Here is a 17474-nt window from a genome sequence, read left to right as displayed (position 1 = left end):
TTTTCACAAAATTAATTCTACCAATCAGTCAAGGGATAAACCTCGCATTTCTGAAGTCTAAACTCGGCTGAGAGATCCTGCACCTCTCCAACAAAACAATACCAAAGGAACCGATATCCAATCCTCTCAAGAACCAACAAATCCATCAGTTCTACTCTCACCTGCGTTATTCCTAATTCACCACCACAATTAGGCATAGATATCGCACGCTTCTATCCTCGTGCGTCTCCCAATTAAAATCGCCTTAAAGGTTTAAGAACAATGCAACCAGACCCCGTCAGTCTTCCCAGCGAAGGATTTCGGCTTTCACGAGGCCGATGGTGAGGGCAGCGCAGTTGCATGTGCACCCGTGGACACGTACTCGTACAATTTCCTCCTGACGAAAGTAAACACCTGTTCGAAGCAGGGCCAGGAAGGCGCCTCGGTTGGTCGTCGATTCCCCCTACCTAACAATGGTGAACCGACTTCCCGAGTGCCGCTCTACCGCGCACTTTGCTCGTCCGCGTTTCGTAGTGGCGAGTCCTGCTGGCTGAAAGCGGACAGGTGCGTCCTATAGGTTCCTTCGTTGACGAGGTGCACGGGCGTGGGGATCTCGAAAAGAAAGAAAACGGAGGAACAGTCGGTTATAAGGACTCGTCTGCCACGGGAACGCGTAAAATAAATATTCAGGGTGCTCGTCGATGGTGTCGGGGTTGCTCTGCGCGATGGGAGCGTCGAAGAAGGGGTTCGTCGCGAGGAAAGGCGGGAAGTGTTCGTTGGAGAAGTTTGATCGTTGCTGATGTCGACGATAGTTTCGTGATCGAGTTGAGTGAATGGTGACGATTTAAGAGGAATATTCAGTGGTTGTTGATACGTGACAAGGACTTGGGCGAACGAGGAAGAACTGGAAGATCGGAGTGCTCCGGAGATCATCGTATGCTTCTTGTGGTAAGCATTTAGACGCGAAGGAGTTATTTTAAATGCATTGAATTTTCGGTTCTTTAGTCTTGATAGAGTAGAACTAAAGCTTGATAAACAGATAGGAAAACCTTCGACTGTTGGAGGGTGGAGTCGAAGAACGCACTGGTCGAAAACTTGCATCGATTTCGAGGGGTCGCAATTGCACAACAAAGTGACCAAGCACCAATACAAGCGCAGTCCTGGGTTCAGCCAGACAGAGTGTATACTCCAGCCATTTTACTGCTGTCATTAGCGGGACCGTTGCTATCGGTCAAAGTTCGACCCCTCCTCTTCACTCCTCGACATTCCGAGTACTCGGGATTCTATTTGTCCTCGCGCAAACATGGTCCCTTGATGGCACTAAATTTTTGCCGAAAAGGATCTCCATTTCATCTTCTCAGTCCCAATATTTGGTATCAGCAAGCTTTCGCATCAAAGCTGCCAGCTTTCTTAAAGGAACCGGCATTGTTCCACAAGTCAAACGTTGAAAGTCTGTTGGATTCCGTTCCTCCAATCGTGAAAGTACGGCGATACGTTGCAGAGGGAACGAAGTGATTCATCAAAACGTTTCTCGAACCACCATTGAATCGTCTGCATCGCGAATCGTGGCCAGGGGGGAGGTCTTTACGCCGGTTGCCCATGGCAGTGCGTTTCAGTTTACGGTCCGTGAATTTGAGGAGTATCGTGGCCCACATAACCGCCGTATCCGGCTCGCGTATCCCGTATAAATCGTTTGGCCCTAGGAATCCTTTTTCCTTCGATTATTTCCGCCTACTCTCCCGCGGCGATTCCTTTTACCGCTTTGTTCCACCCGATAGGAAATCTAATCGGCGACTTTAGCAAGGGTACGGTGATTACACTCTCTTGTGGCGAGGACACGACTTTTGAGCAATGGCTGCCAAACTGTTTCAACAGTCTGTCATTTCTGAGACGAGTTATCGTCTCGGGTCACAGATCGCCGATCGGTTGGATCTAGATGCGGCGCGAAACGATCCACAGATCTGTTTCACGATTGTTGGCGTGCTTATGACGAGTATGAAGAATCGTGTTGGAGTTCGGAACAATGGAAACGTGGTTCTACTAACTGCGACTAACGTTTACACCTCTCGTGGTTTGGAAAGAATTCTAAAATGGTCAAAGGAATGGGAAATCCCGTTCCCAGGGTCGATGGGAATTTTTCCGCGATCGAGGAGCTAATTTTCCGCGCTTGGATCAACGTTGGCCTTCTTTGGTTTTGAAGGATCGACAAACTATCGCTCTCGCCACCCCCACCCTCGGTTCGGATGTCGTTCCACGTATCTAGGTTTCACGTAATAAAGTAGTTTCTTCGCATGCTTTCTAACCACGCGTTATGTTTGCCTGTTGCAGGCACAGACGCTCGTTTTTCGACCCGTCACTCGATGATCCAACGTCTATCCGACAAATGTTTGCTCTTGCTTTTGTTGCCAGAGGCCTGCCTTTGTCACGCCACTCGCGAATGCAACCCTATGATATGCGTCACGTGAATTCCTGACGATGCCCTAGTGAACATGTGCTGGACCTCTGGTTAGGACATTCTGTGTAGGTTTGTGTACTGGGACTGTTGCTTTTCTGTTGAGGATTACTTAATATAAAGCTGTAACAAGTATTAGGCTCTTCATACAGGAAGGTAGTTATTCACACAACCATGTGAACAATACCATAATAGGGTGGTTACATATTCTATATGATTGTACGATTATACAATAATACTGTAGAGTAGTGTCAGATCTAACCCAGACCTAATGATTAAACTACAGATTTTATGCATTTGTGATTCATATTGATATAACAAATAGACATAACCAAAAGGTATGTGCATTTAGCAAATAAAAATATTAGAATCATGCCCTCGATGCAGCCAGTTGCATACATGATTATATAATGATACTGTGTTACTTTGAGCAGTACTACACCTAATGACGCAATGACACATATTTCAGATATTACTTAAGTCAATAAATCTTCTTGGGAAATAAAACAAATTGCCCTTGATCTTCCTTCGTCCTCATAATCGTTTTTCCTCGATTTGCAGATGCATCTGCCGGTGCTGGGACCGGTGAAGGATGTCCTTGGATCGCCATGAGACCCAACATTCTGAGGATCCTGCCAATCCTGTGCTGCACGGCGCATTTACACGGCCAATGTGGGTCCTCCGAGTTTTCTCACGCCATTCATGCGCCTCCTGCCTCCCTTTCGTCCCTTCTATTCCCTGAATTGTCCTGCTGACCCCCTCCCACCTCCGGCATCCCTCTATCCGCTTCAACCGCGACCTTAATCGGCCCCTTCTTCCGTTTCATCGCACGGTTGATCGCGTGCGAACGGTTACGCACAAGAATCGCGAAGAGGAGTTCGGCTCTGACACGGGCCACGAAATTTCCCCACGTTTCCTGGCCTTTTCGTTTCCCTTCGATGCTCCTCGCGACACTTGCAGGCCCAGACCGCCATCGAACCACTTAGAAAGCCGTCATAGTTGCGAAAATCCCGACACACGACTCGAACTCGTCCTCTTTTCTTGTTTTCCTCGAAGGACTCGTGGAAATCAGCCAGCGCGGCAATCGGGTCGCGTTGAGTGCGAAGGAATGGCGATACTTTCGAATGCGCAGCTCGTTGCGTGTTGTGAACCTTTCTTAATCAATTTTTTTTTTTACGCTGAGCGGACGAAACGTTGCAATCAAAACATGGCGTTGCGATAGACGTCCTATCGATGGCTCGTAATGTTTCTCCCTGTATTTAATATTCTTTTTTATTTAAATTAATTTCTACGCGCGATCATTGTTCGTTGACGCCGTAACCAGTCCTTATCTCGTTAATTCTTATCTCGCAATTATGTTTGCGGCCAACGGGTTAGACTCGTGTCTCTTTTTCTCGCGACCTTTCGTGACATTCGGACACGTTCTTTATTTTCATAATTTTCCATTTCATCGAAAACGACCAGTGTTTTTCATTTACATGCCAATTAGCTGCTATCTCGTACCGGAAACGTGTCTGTCGTTAAGATAACGCTTAAACGAGCGTTTACTTCGCCTCGCTACTTAGAACCGTGTGAATACGCGTTGCTTCTCGTTGTCGCGTTATACATAGAGTACGGTGAATAAATTAACAATCGAAGAAGACACTTCGTTTAGCCTCGTCACTCCAACCATTCGCGACAACGTATCTTGGCGATAATCCTGGAAAAATCGTGGAGACATCCCGGAGGAATACGTTCAACATAATTGCGTACATTAATTAGAGGTTCTTAGTATAATTTAATTCGAAAATGGAATAGCTAGAATAGCGCGAGACCTCGCAGACGGAACGAGCCGCTACCAATGGCAGCCTCCGAACGCGAACTGTACAGTAGGCATAAATTTCTTCTAATTGGAATTAATACTATCGTTTTCTTCTGGAAAAGTCTTCGACTGCGGTGAAAAAGATTACGAAAGGCAACGCCGGAACGTTGTTGCATCGACGATGTACGCCATGAGCTGGCAGCGGGCGGAATTCCGCTCCAAGGGAGCGCGCACGTCTAACCCTCGTGCACGCGCTCCTGTTAAATAACGCTTGCGTGTGCACGTTTTAGTGGACATGTACAGATTCGTACGTCACGTTTGTGTGAATCTGGATATTTTTGTTTTCTTATCTGGACGACTCATCGCGAACGCTCCGTCGGTCATTAAAATGTAGGTTTCTACCATGTCAAAGGTGGAGGTTAGCCCCAAACGGGAACGAAACGTTATCGCGAGTCGCTCACGTTTCAACTTTAGTCCAGAACAACGTTTCAAAGGAAAATCGTTCTTGTCTTTGAATTTATCGAATAGATCATCGAGGAGTCTGTGCTTGAATTAATTTAGTAGACGAAAATAGTCACAAACGGTACAGTTAAATTGAAAATAACGGAAAATGTGGGCTCCCATGCGCGGAGAATTATGCAGAGGCAACGATCGCTTAAGTGATCAACTAACTCGGTCTTATAACGAACCATTGTCACGAACATCCTTGTCTTGAGATCGATTTTAAACGTCTTATTACATCTGTAATTGCAAATAATTACAACGGTAATTAGAAACCTTTACCTTTCACTAAATCGAAATTTTATTTGAAAATTGTCCTTCTTCCCAGCAAGTCCGACCTTTACATCTGACTGCCGAAGAGTGGCAAACCGGTTCTGAAAATCACCGGAAACACCAAAACCACATGTCTCACACGAACGCAACGTCTCGATCCGAATCGCTTGGAACACGATCGCTCGCGACACAAGGAAGCTTAAGAAATAAGAATCGCCGTTCCTTTTATCACTTCCTGCCACCTAAGCTCTTCCCCCTTTCGACTCCACTTTCTCTCGAACGTGAAATAATCTTGAACACAATAAATAATCGAGTTTGCGATACCGTCACAGTGATCCGTGACGCGCGATGCTTCCTGGAGAACGGTGCCACCGCTGCGCATCTCTTCGTCAGCGAAGACCTGCCTGTCGGTGACACCGCGGGCGTTCTGGGGGTCTTAGGTGACCCTGGACCTCAAGGGGACATCGAGCTCAGGCTCCAGGAGATCGACAGTCCTGTGACATTTGCAGCGTACACGAAGAACCTGAGTCTGATCAGACCTTTGGACAAGGAGGGCGTCGATGGACCAGCTAGTGTCTACGTGAACGTCATCTGCGAGAGGAAACACACCTTGGACCCTGTGAGTTTTATACAATATTCTTAGCACCGAATATTTTTGGAATTTTCTTGCTGATAGAAAGGAGATGACCCAACAGTCTCAATTATTTGTTTCTGATACAAGGGGTTCGTCATACCGGTTAATATTCGCGTGACTGACGCCAACGACAATGCCCCGCAGTTCGTGAATGCGCCTTACGTGCTCAACATCTCAGAGGTAAGCGTGTTTTAAGTTGTTTTAGAAAGAACTTGAAGAATTAAGGTGAATTTTCGTTGCGTTTAGGTCACTGTAGTTGGTACGAGGGTGCTTCAAGGAGTAAGGGCAGTGGATGCTGATCAGCCAGGACCTTTTTCTACCGTACAGTATGCCGTCCTTCCAGGACCTCATTCGGTACTTCTTTTTACGATTTTAAATATTTTACAATTATTGGTATTTACTTCTAACTGATTCTTGACACCAGTTTGGAGACATCCTATGTATAGAACACTCCATTTATGCGCAGGACTATTTCGTCTTCGTGAACGCTTTAGAAGGTACTCTGGTTTTGAGGAAGCCATTGGATTACGAAATCCTTGCTAATTTCTCCGTCAATATCCGAGCACAAGTAAATCATCATTTTCATTCAGTTAAAACTTGAAGAATGTACGCACTCGACCTGATGCGGTAAAAAAATTGCTTATCTATTTTCAGGATCAGGGTAACCCGCCCAAATCATCAACCACCACCCTCCACGTGAACGTGATCGACGCCGATGATCAGAATCCTGCCTTCCAAACCGACCAATACAAAATTGTCGTGCCTCGACAGATAAAAACGGTACAACTGGTAGCTTCGCCTAATAAAAATGTGTCTTCACAAAGTTTCTCTTGTTAAAAAGTATGTCATCTTTGGATTACGATACATTTCGTTTTAGAGGAGGGTATTAAAAGTGGATCCAGCTCCGATAAAGGCTGTGGATCAAGACGTGGGCATCAACGCTCCAGTTAAATACACGATCCAAGGCGGAATTCTGCCATTCCTCACCCTGAACCCTGAAACCGCCGAGGTCGCCATAACGCGTCCTCTGTACGAGCACGAACTCCTATCTCCAGCGACAATCGTCGTAAAGGCAAGCGTTATTTCATTTATTTCTAAAAATTCGAAACACAACTTGTGATTGAAAATTGAAAATTAATCTCGATATTGATTTTGTACAAAAGATAAACCGCGAACTCTATAGTGAAAAGTTCAAGTAAACACTAGCTTCTGTGTAAAATAACCGTGAACGTAACATTAATGCAAACCCAGCTCGGATGATTTCAATGCACGGTAGTAGTACCAATGGCGAGTTTAAAGGTTAAGGCAAAGCGCAACTGAAGAGTCCTCGATTGCCAAGTGTTGCTTTACATTTTGCATAAATAAATACTCGATCCACAGGCTACACAGGTGGATAATCCAGACAAATACGCGCTTTCAACGATAGTCGTTTCACGCGAGAGCGACTGGAACGTGGAACCCACCGCAGGTGAGCAATTAACCGTCTCGTTTGATCGATTCGAATCTCTGAAATAACTGCGATCAATCAAAACGTTGCAAATTAGGTGGAAGATTGCCTGTCAGATTCGTACGACGAGATCATCAGACGAGCATCCCTGAAAACACACCACCTGGGAGCGTTTTATTAACGACAGGCGTGAACAAAGTGGATTCCGTGAGTTCATGTCAGAAATAAACTTTTGCCGAACAAACTGGAATAGAAATGATGAGTTCCACATTTAGAATTTAAGGTTTTGGCTGGTTGGGGCGATCGAAGATCTGGAGAGATTCTCCATCACCAATTCTGGCGAACTGATCTTGAAGGGCACCTTGGATTACGAGAGGAGGGTCCAGCACAGCTTCCTGGTCCGCGTCACTGATGGCCACCATGTAAGTTCATTCAATTAAAAATGCACTAAGTTGGTAAACAAATCTCTGTACTCTCAATCAGAGTACAAAGTACACTCGCGTCAGCAAATTTGGTCACGATTCAATTACTTAAAAATTTGGAATTAAAAGGAAGCGATCAAGCTGCTAAATGCTTGCTATTACATTTCAGAACGACACGTCGCGAGTGAATGTCTCCGTCGAGGATGTAAACGAATGGGAACCCCGATTTCGACATCCCAGATACGAATTTCACGCTGCAACCTTGAAGGAGGGATCCATTGTTGGTAAGCCACTTTCACCTGCGCGGTTTTCTTCGATGAATTTATCAGTAGAATTGTGACGAACACTGACCGTGAAACTTTCAGGGAAATTGGAGGCTGCTGATGGGGACAGGGACGACAAGGTCAGTCTGTCCCTCAGGGGCCCCGATGCAAGGTACTATAAACATATAGAATGCAAAGAAAATATTTAGAAACACCAGAAATGAGAGTAATAAGAGTATATTAATTACATTAATTGTGTAACAGGTCTTTCGAGATACGTGACAGTGGGGAGTTGATCCTTAGATCATCAGCGAGTATCAATGGGACCTTGGCGCGATTGGTAGCAGTGGCTTCCGACTCAGGACGTCCTCCAAGGTATGTATATAATATGGTTCCTTGTAAAAATCGTAGTATTGACTGTATTTTAAATAAAATAGAAGCTTACCTACTTCAAATCGCTACTAATTAATGTTTCTTGTTGATCATCTCTGTTAAAGATCGAGCATGATCCCAGTGATCGTGCACATACCCAACAGTGGCTCACTACCGGTCGCTGCCAGAGCTGCACCTGCTTGGCTAGGCAGCAGCGTCCTCCTGGTCGCTGTCTTCGGTGCAGTCTTGGGTCTCCTCGGGGTCATTATACTTGTGTTAATTTTGTACATATATAAACAGTAAGTAAAGCAGTAAAATTATCTGAAAAGTTTCATTTTTTCATTAACGATAATCTCCTTTTTGCACCCAGTGACATCTTCTTCGTCTAATAAACTATATAAACCACGACTTCCAATAACTTCCAATCACAATGTCTCCAAATCCTACAGTGCTTCTCGTATTGTTTTCCATCTAAGAGTTCAGATTTCCAAGTCGAGAAGCTTTTGTATATCGTAAAGCAGCTCCAAACTTTCTTTCTCAAGCCGAATCTAGTCTTTTTAAATTCGAGCTCCTTTCTTTGAACGTGTTACCAGTAAGAGACCAAAAGCCAGCGGATCTGTAAGCTCTGTTGGAACTGGGTACCGCGAGAAATCGCCTATTCCCTCTGCCCTGAGCTCGACTCCTCAGGTCCTCGGGGCAAACATGCTCCAAGACACCCTGGAAGCCTCCTGCAGGGGCAATCGTTCCGAGGGCGCGCACAGCATCGACGAAAACGACGAGGAGGCAGACGGAAACGATCCTAACGACGACGATCACGTCGACCAAGAAATCGTCGATGATAGCAATCACGGAGAAATGAGAGAGACGACTAACGACGGCGAGGACATCGACAATCCTGTCTTCGGGGCAAGGAACTCTTACAGTGCCACGATTAAAAGTAATTAACTTTCCTATCATTTTCTCAGAGGTACATCAAGGGTTTTCTTTTGGAAAATTTAGAAAACATGACATCTTTTACTGTTTGTTTCTGTAAATCAGGTTTATCGTCGGCTAGACAAGTGCCTTTGTACGCGAGGCATAAAGTAGCTCCAGCTCCAAATCCTCCGGGTTTATCAGCCACGTCGAACATCCCCAACATCGGGGGATTGGTCCAGAACATGAACGACCTGAGCGCGAAGACTAATTTTAACACAGGCTCTCGCGAATCTTCCAGTTACTCCGCGGATCTTCCAGACTCGTTGGTGCCTGCCTGGCCTGCTTGCTCTGTCTCTCAGAGGGTCAAGAAACTATCCTGGGACGACGACGATAGGGTAAGCGAATAAAAGGAATAATAATTTTCGATGTGGTCACGATATATCTGAAATGTTTGAAATGGGCCCATTGACGACGTTCGAATGAATTACGTCGAATTCCGTGTTTGAGAAAGTTTTTATTTTGCAGACAGTGGACAGCGTCGAAGTAGCTGCTGAAACGAGATCCAGAAACAGCCAATCGGGGACTGAACGACTCAATCTCACCGTCTACTTCTAATTTATGCGCGAAACGAAAGACTGAAGAACGATTCACTCGTGCATAGCTGCCTTGCGCTACACCGGAGTTTCCCAAACTGTTTTTGACAATGGCACACTTTTTATCGCAGTACATATTTTAATTAGACTTATTGATTATAGTAATTATGACCGTAATACAAGTTACAATTAGACTGAGGATTTTATGAATTTATTTCGTACAGTAATATGGAAAACATACGAAAAATATACATGATGTATGTTAAATATAATCTATTAATTCGTATAATAATTTAATGAGTGTACATACGATGTATGGCATGTATTTGTCGTATTAGCTTGTGTGATAAATACGTAAAATTCGCAGTCCAGTTGTAACTTTAAAGAAAAACAGTTTGGGAGGCACCATTGTCATTGCCAGACTCTAAATAAATTTTTAACACTATGTACATATCAAATGTATAGTTGTTTACACGATAGTTGTTTCATTAAAAACGTGCAGAGAATCAAACAGCTCGCAGTATTTCAATCCCTTCGTCTGGACTACAGTCGACGCAAATTCTTCTCAGTCAAAGGGTTAAGGAGACGATGAGTTCCGTTCTACAGAGAGATTTGTTTATTGAAATTAATAATCTGTAGTGAAAACGCTGGCGGTAATTGCATCGTGCGAGGAAGAAAGTGACTAATTTTTTCGAGGAGAGAAAGTGTTCAGTGGAAGGCTACCGATCGGATCTCTTGGTCGATAGTCTTGCGTGGCTCGCTAACGGAAGCGGATCGACCAGGTGAGAAACGCGAAGGAAGAAACAAAAGTGGAATGATAATAACCGCAACGTCCCTGTTTCACGAGTATTATGTAAGTGAAGTGATATACGATTGAAAAAAAAAACGATCGTAACATTAAATCGACACTTTAGTTACCGCCCTATTTAAAAAGAATTTACAACTCGTTGACATCAATAATGTTACAAGGTGTATCCAAAAGCTTTGCGTGTTTCTTCGAATTGAGCAGTGTCAATATACAAGCAACAACGTACGTAATAGATTAATTTTAGTAGATGTACACTGGAATTAAAAATTAATCTTTTAATCACTTTTCGCGATCAATTGCATTAATTGCATTAAATAATGCAATTAAAACCCAGACGATGTTTTTAACAATTGAAAGATAACAATCATGATAATAAATTGTTTGTTAATAAATAATGACATTCTATTAACGATTAAAATACATTAAAATATATTTAATTAAACGTATCGATTTCTTATTAAAGATGGTTTGCATGAAGCGACGCGCATTCCTTTGGACTTTCTCAGAGAAAGTTAGAGATAGTATGCTACCAATGAAACAAAACTGGCATTTAGTGTTTCCTTAATCCGTTCTCATTTTAATGTAATAATAACTGCTCGGCACTTTCAGGTCTACTGTGAAAGATAGAGGATCCGTTTGTTTGTGTCTTTTGCTAATTTTCCAGCTGAACGTCTGCATGGGAATTCCTGGTATGAACAAGGAAAATACTATCATCTTGTTGACGTTCGACGACCTTATGACTAACGAGATTTTCAAAACATTGTTAGGCTTGTCAAATGTTTCCACCATCGAAGCAACAGGACCATGGTCTGAAATATTGGAAAATTGGGTCGTTTCTGACTCGAGGTCTTCCCGGGCTTCAAAGGTGATGAAACTGGGCGATAAAGCCTTGACAGTTTCGAGTAAAATATCGTCGCCAAACAAGAGAGAGGTGACGGAAACTGATCTCTATCTACTTGGTAAACTTGTTTCCTACGATAAAACATTTCACGGCTACCAATGTTTGGAATTGGACTATGTAAACAGACTTTGCGAAACTGTGATTTATTCCTCCAGGTGCCATAGAGAAGCTCGTCTACAGAGTAGATTTTCTGGAAAATCGCTTAAGGAGGGCAGAAGAGCTGCTTTATTACGTGATTTCGGGAAATATGAATCAAAAGAAAGGTAAACTCGTTGTTTAACACCTGTTTTCTTTTCATATCTCACATGCAACTCTATAAAGTACTTAATTAATAACGATTAACGTGTAATTTTATTATTTATCTGTTATATCACCTTTTAATGCATTTCTAGAGCCTTGCCCATCGAATTACACGAAGATTGGCGAAAGTTGCTATCACTTTAGCGATCGTGACTTCGACTGGAAGTCATCCGCCAGCCTCTGTCGCGGATTGGGCGGCCATTTGCTCGAATTCGAGACGAACGACGAGAAACGAGATGTGCTGGCTAGTTTGCAAACGAATTCGAAGTTGAAGGGGAAACACTTCTGGACGGGAGGATTGAATCCAGGACTGTTATGGATTTGGGCGAGCAGCGCGAAGCCAGTTTATCAAAACACGAAGCAAACTGTTCCTGGCGATGGCAGGTAGGCATTCTACTTCATTTAATGTATCAATACTTAATTTACGATTTTATAAAAATAGAAATCATTGTACTTTGTATTCTCAGGTGTCTAAAACTGGCATACAATTCAACATCTAAGATATACGCGTACCGAAGCGATGATTGCGGAGCAAGACATAGGTACGCCTGCAAATTAACGGTAGACGACGAGTCTGCGAATAAAATTGAGAAAACTGCTCGTATGCTGATAAACAGGCAACGCTAAATAACGACTGACTATTAATAAATAATTACGATATTATTTATTCCATTTTTATTTATTGTTCGCTAGAAGCTCACAGTCTCTAGAGGAATGTGTAAACGACGCTTCATCGACGTTAAAGTGCCTTATAAAAAATTTAGTAATAATTTAATATACACTGTTCCAAGTAATTAGAGGATCACCTACTTAAATCGCTAGTTAAAGTACTTAATACTGCAAGAGCCACGGCATGACATGTATGTATATCAAAATATTTAGTATAGGTTTGTTTGTTTTCCTAAATTACCTAGGAACGTGATACCCAGATTCTTTTGACCAGTATACTTAGGAACATATGTAATATATAAAATATGTATGTGATGTAGATAAGAATATAAATTACGTGTACGCTTCTTAAATACCGTTACATAACCATACCCGATGTCCTTGTTCAAAATCGAATGATTCTGATCGAACACATAAACTTTATTTGTTAAACTTAATGAATATTTAAGTATAGTGCCTCTCTAACCACTACTAATCGCTACAAGCGATAACTAAGTTACTTGACTCGAGTAAACTACAAAGAGACCGCTCAAAATACAGGACGTTCCGGTAATTACTAACCGCTGAAAAGAAATACGATAAGTAGAGTAGGACATTCTTCTTTGAAGCAGCCATATTGGACTGTTCGAAGATGTATGCTACCGTGCTGAGTCTAGTTTAAAACAATAAATAGTCTTTCGTTTAAAAACAAAGAGAGCTGGAAAAAATTTTAAAAGAAAACAAAGAAAGATTCTATTGCGACTGTACTGTTCTCGCGTTGACACACCCTGTAAATACCTTTCCCGCCTAACCGTGTGTTATTCCGCAGACGTGTTGACGGACCTTTCCGAGAATGAAATCGAGGTCATCATTTTCGCCGACTGATGGCTCATGATAACACTTCGCTTTTTCTCATTCACCAGCGACAGAACGTCCTCACTGTTAACGATCAGACCACCATTCTCTGAGATTAATTTCTTGGTATCCTCGATATCATCTGTATCGACGCCACGGCAACAATCGTTGATCACCGCCACCGGATAACCCAATCGAAGCCCATCCAATGCAGTGGATTTCACACAGACGTCGTAAGCAAGGCCACAAATGAAAACATGTGTGACGCGAGCTTCCTTCAAGAGTGGTAGCAGCTGTGTGGTATTCTTGGAGTTGTTGTCGAAAAATACCGAGTATGAGTCCACCTCTGGATCCTGACCCTTTCGCACCTGGAAGACGATTGATAGTCAACGAAAATTAGGTAGATAAATATACATTCGCAGATTCACGTTGAAAGCTGCCATACCTGCTCTGCACCTGGAGCGATCACGAGGGCTTTATGAAAGTCAGACCCTTTTGTGTTCATAACGCAATGCTTGGGCCAGAGTTTCTGTTCCAAATGAGGATCGGCGAACATCACTGTGTCGAACGGCTTCGCGTTTTCCTTTGTTATCTATACGCATTTAAAATCATGTTCGTTAACTTTCTTTCGCGACCAACTTTTCTATGAACTTCATGCTGGAACGATTAATTTGAAAAATGTTGTATATTGGTTTTGCTTTAGACAGGACCTCTAAAATTTAATTTTGCTTTTTTATAATTCGCCATTGGACATGGAAGTGCCCAATTATCGCAATCTGACGCAATATTGTCGCTTGAGAGATTACTGTGCTTAAACCGTGAACCGCTCCTACTACGAAACAAAGGACCGATGACGAATAGAGATAGTCACGGTGACATCCGGGTTTTTGCGTTTTTGATCAATTGAAACTTTAAATTCGTCGCAAATCAGTCGATAATAGAGATTGGAAATATTCTTATCTACCCAAAATTTCGAATAACAAATCCATCATTTGTTAAATAATAATCAGAATTACAGAATGAAATTACGTTCGATAACAAACGAGTTAAACGTGGCCTATACTATGTTATCAATCGTTATCTATTATTGAAATGAAAGTTTCCCAATCTCTGGATTGTATCATGTTCGTCATAAAACAGGATCGTAAATTGCCATAGAAATAAAAGGCTAGGAACTCGGACCACTCCTTTGTATGAACAACGTGCACGTGTTATTTTAAACAAAGAAAAAAAACTTATGACAAAGTTACATGGATCCGTGGTCTTGCTTGAATTAATTTAATTATACATCAAGTGCCTCGCAGGATCGGTCACCTTATAGGAATCACCCTATGGCGGCGACGAGCTGGCGCCACGTCTTTCCCTCATGTTTAGTTTTTTAAGTGGTGCGTCTGGACGAATGAATCGTAGTGCGTGCTGCACGACAGCGTTGAGTGAATGTTTAGATTATTGGTTCGAATATTGAGCGAATGTTTATACAGGGTGTCCCAAAAATGTTGTAACACCTTGTAAGAGGTTGTTCGGGAGGTGATTTGAAACAACTTTTTCCTTAGCGAAAATGTTGTCCGAGGCTTCGTTGAGGAGATATTAACGGAAAACACTGACCAATCAGAGCGCGAGTATGCCGGTGGAGCGCAGGCTACGCGCTAGGCGGCAGCGCTCATACGCTACCGCGGCCGCTCCAACGGTATCAGCGCGCTCTGATTGGTCAGTGTTTTCCGTTAATATCTCCTCAACGAAGCCTCGGACAACATTTTCGCTAAGGAAAAAGTTGTTTCAAATCACCTCCCGAACCACCCCTTTCAAGGTGTTACAACATTTTTGGGACACCCTGCATTATATCGTCGAATGTTCTTTAAGGTGAATGCGTTCGTTTAAACAGAATGCAAGCGATACGTAAGAACGAGGAAAAAATGTTTTCTGTGGTGATACTTGAGCGAACGAATGGTTATGTAGGATCGGAAGGATAGACAGGTTTAAACACTTGTGTAACTCCGTTGAAAGAAGATAGAAAAAGAAGGTAGAGGAAAAGGAGAAAATTAGGAAAAGTTTGTAGCAAGGATAGCGGAAGAAGATCATAAATAAATTACTGAAGTGGTTTCGCCTGGCGAAACCTTAAAAAGGACACGATGAATTAGAGACGATGACAACGGGTTCTTCGCCTCGCACGGGTCTGGTCGCCAAATGTGCAAGAGTACAAAAGAAGAGAAAGTTCCACTGGAAAAGGCGTATGTGGTCCTTTGGTCGTCACAGTTAGTTCGGCAAATTATTTCGGTAAGGAAATTCGTCGGGAGAAATAAAACACTTTTTAAACGCTCACAAGGTATTACGCAACAGCTCTAGTATCCAATAACGCCACATACCTTCGAGTCTGGATGTAGTTCTCGTAAATGCAAATTTTCATAAAAACTGATGTGATTCTCAGGATGCCAGTCCCTGGAATAGATAATTTTATCGAATTGCCCCTCCTTTATCAAATAATTTATCGGCTCCACAACGTCAACACCATCTTGATTACATCCGCAGTCACGAAGGGCTAAAGATCCGTCGATAAAATCATTTTGAACGTCCACGATCAGCAGAGCAATTACAGGTTCGAACATCACCCGTAACCAGTCGCAGAATCTACGTAGGCGATGAAATATTTGTTCATTATGTAAATAACGAATTGTTCGACATCATTTATAAAGAAAAAGCATATAAACATGTGAATTCAAAGTATATAGGATAAGATATTTTCGTATCGCTACGTAACTTAGATTAAAGAATTAATGCAGATTAATTTTAATTACATTGGCTTTCATTCTTTTACAGCGTTTAGCAATTCAATTCATCTTTGCGCGATCTTTTGGGATTGCATCACTTCCGGTAACGAACAATGTATCGAAAAAATTGTGATCGCATGTGAGGCATTCGAACGTAACGTTTGATTAAATGGCCTATTATTCGGTTCGTATGGTACTGGGATTGCCAATTACGTAAAGTAAGTACAAAGGACGGAATAAATCTCCATTTTTATTATCTATACAGTTCTTTAATTCGTATTTCTATTATATTGTTAGAATTATGGTAAGATCTGATCGTAATGGGTTTTTTATACATTAGTTGGTACATAGAAAATCATGTTCAAACGATTCATTATTAAATTTATTAAATGTTCCCTATGGAAGACACCAAAAATACCAAATTCTTCTCATAAATGATGCTATAGATCATCAAGTACGTCACTATTTTGTCAGAAAAGAATATCTAGCGTCCTTCCTCAACCCAAGCGAAAAGATAAAGACAAAGAGAAGAGAAAAGAAAGTGTTTCCTCCTAAAAAGGAGGTTGGCAACCCTACACGGAACACACATGCGTACTCACGTTTTCCATTCTTGTCCTTTCAAGATCCCGTCGCGATCGCAATCGAATAAACGAAAAATGTTCTGAATCATCCAATCGTTTTGCTGGATCTCGTCCGGTGGAAACAGAGCAGCGCAAATCACGCGAAAACTTTCGTAATTTAAGGTACTTTCCTCGATAGGCAAATCAAAATTTGCCAAAAACTTCTCGATAGACGTCCATTTCTTCCCGCCAAACGATTCGATCATAGATTCGGCACTTCTTGTTTCCATGTCTCACACGTGACGTTGTAGCGACGCCACAAACTAAATAGCTTTACCAGTCGGCTTCCTTTCCAGCCTCACGATACTCGTTCGCACGAGTGAGTGTAATCAATAGACGTTTTAATTGTTCACAATCGATCTACGGTTCCTTATCGGTACGACTGATCTTCAAACGATACGAGCTAGTTTTAGTAACCTGATTTTAGCCTATCGACGAAGCATTCGTCATGCGTAGCAGGTGTTCAGAATCGATCGACCGCTCCAAGCGCACTCATACTTCTGCGAAATTGCCGCGCAACCTTTACTTTTTATACAACTGTATTTCCCGTCGCTATATATAGCCTTTATTTCTTACGATTGTTTCCCGCGAAAATGTTATCATTCGTACACGGAATTTGGGAGCAAACGTGACACAGAGTTATATTTCTTTTGTCTCGATGTTTAGAGTCACTTTCATGCACAAACGAAATTTCGAACTGGTCGAGATATTGACAAAACACTTCTGTTCGCTTTTCCTGGTTTCATCTTTGTATACAAACAGGAGGTATATCAAGCATCTGATAAGAAACGAGTGTGCTAAATATCTTTTTCAAGGTACTCCAATTTAAATTCATTATATTCACGTGTAAAATTTCGTTTTGTATAAAAACAATATTGTACTTACTTTTGTGGAAATCTTTCTCTTCTTTGCAGTTTCTTTTATG

At 42.3% G+C, this 17474-nt stretch overlaps 3 protein-coding genes across 5 annotated transcripts; 2 read left to right on the top strand and 1 right to left on the bottom strand.

The window, feature by feature from the left end:
- The first annotated feature begins 336 nt into the window (after positions 1 to 336).
- LOC128873275 (protocadherin-like wing polarity protein stan) lies at positions 337 to 10271 on the top strand. Its single transcript, XM_054116731.1, has 18 exons — positions 337 to 927; positions 2993 to 3103; positions 5339 to 5625; positions 5728 to 5820; positions 5887 to 5994; positions 6107 to 6208; positions 6295 to 6429; positions 6518 to 6712; positions 7021 to 7108; positions 7185 to 7294; positions 7363 to 7509; positions 7679 to 7793; positions 7875 to 7944; positions 8037 to 8147; positions 8270 to 8443; positions 8738 to 9081; positions 9183 to 9454; positions 9585 to 10271. Exons 2-18 carry the CDS (start codon positions 3040 to 3042, stop codon positions 9672 to 9674), a joined length of 2505 nt encoding a protein of 834 aa, XP_053972706.1. The 5' UTR covers positions 337 to 927; positions 2993 to 3039; the 3' UTR covers positions 9675 to 10271.
- Positions 10272 to 10410: 139 nt separating this feature from the next.
- Positions 10411 to 12296, top strand: LOC128873321 (C-type lectin domain family 9 member A). 3 transcript variants are annotated; one of them, XM_054116830.1, is made up of 6 exons: positions 10411 to 10505; positions 11070 to 11149; positions 11228 to 11419; positions 11517 to 11624; positions 11754 to 12045; positions 12129 to 12296. In XM_054116830.1, coding segments are annotated over exons 1-6 (834 nt in total). In that variant the 5' UTR covers positions 10411 to 10503; the 3' UTR covers positions 12289 to 12296. The 3 variants fall into 3 exon arrangements, with proteins under 3 accessions (XP_053972805.1, XP_053972807.1, XP_053972804.1); XM_054116832.1 differs by having other exon boundaries at positions 10427 to 10505; positions 11125 to 11149; XM_054116829.1 differs by lacking the exon at positions 10411 to 10505 and adding an exon at positions 10572 to 10682.
- Positions 12297 to 12306: 10 nt separating this feature from the next.
- Positions 12307 to 17389, bottom strand: LOC128873320 (nicotinamidase-like). The gene is made up of 4 exons (XM_054116828.1): positions 16529 to 17389; positions 15528 to 15789; positions 13610 to 13756; positions 12307 to 13532 (listed from the first exon to the last, which is right to left on the bottom strand). The coding sequence occupies exons 1-4, from the start codon at positions 16777 to 16779 to the stop codon at positions 13128 to 13130; spliced, it is 1065 nt and encodes a 354-aa protein (XP_053972803.1). The 5' UTR covers positions 16780 to 17389; the 3' UTR covers positions 12307 to 13127.
- Positions 17390 to 17474: the final 85 nt, after the last annotated feature.

The sequence above is a fragment of the Hylaeus volcanicus genome, chromosome 3, assembly GCF_026283585.1.
Source record: "Hylaeus volcanicus isolate JK05 chromosome 3, UHH_iyHylVolc1.0_haploid, whole genome shotgun sequence".
In the NCBI taxonomy this organism is placed as follows: domain Eukaryota; kingdom Metazoa; phylum Arthropoda; class Insecta; order Hymenoptera; family Colletidae; genus Hylaeus; species Hylaeus volcanicus.
The sequence above is the reverse complement of the archived record's forward strand: the minus strand, read 5'-3'. Positions and strand labels throughout refer to the sequence as shown.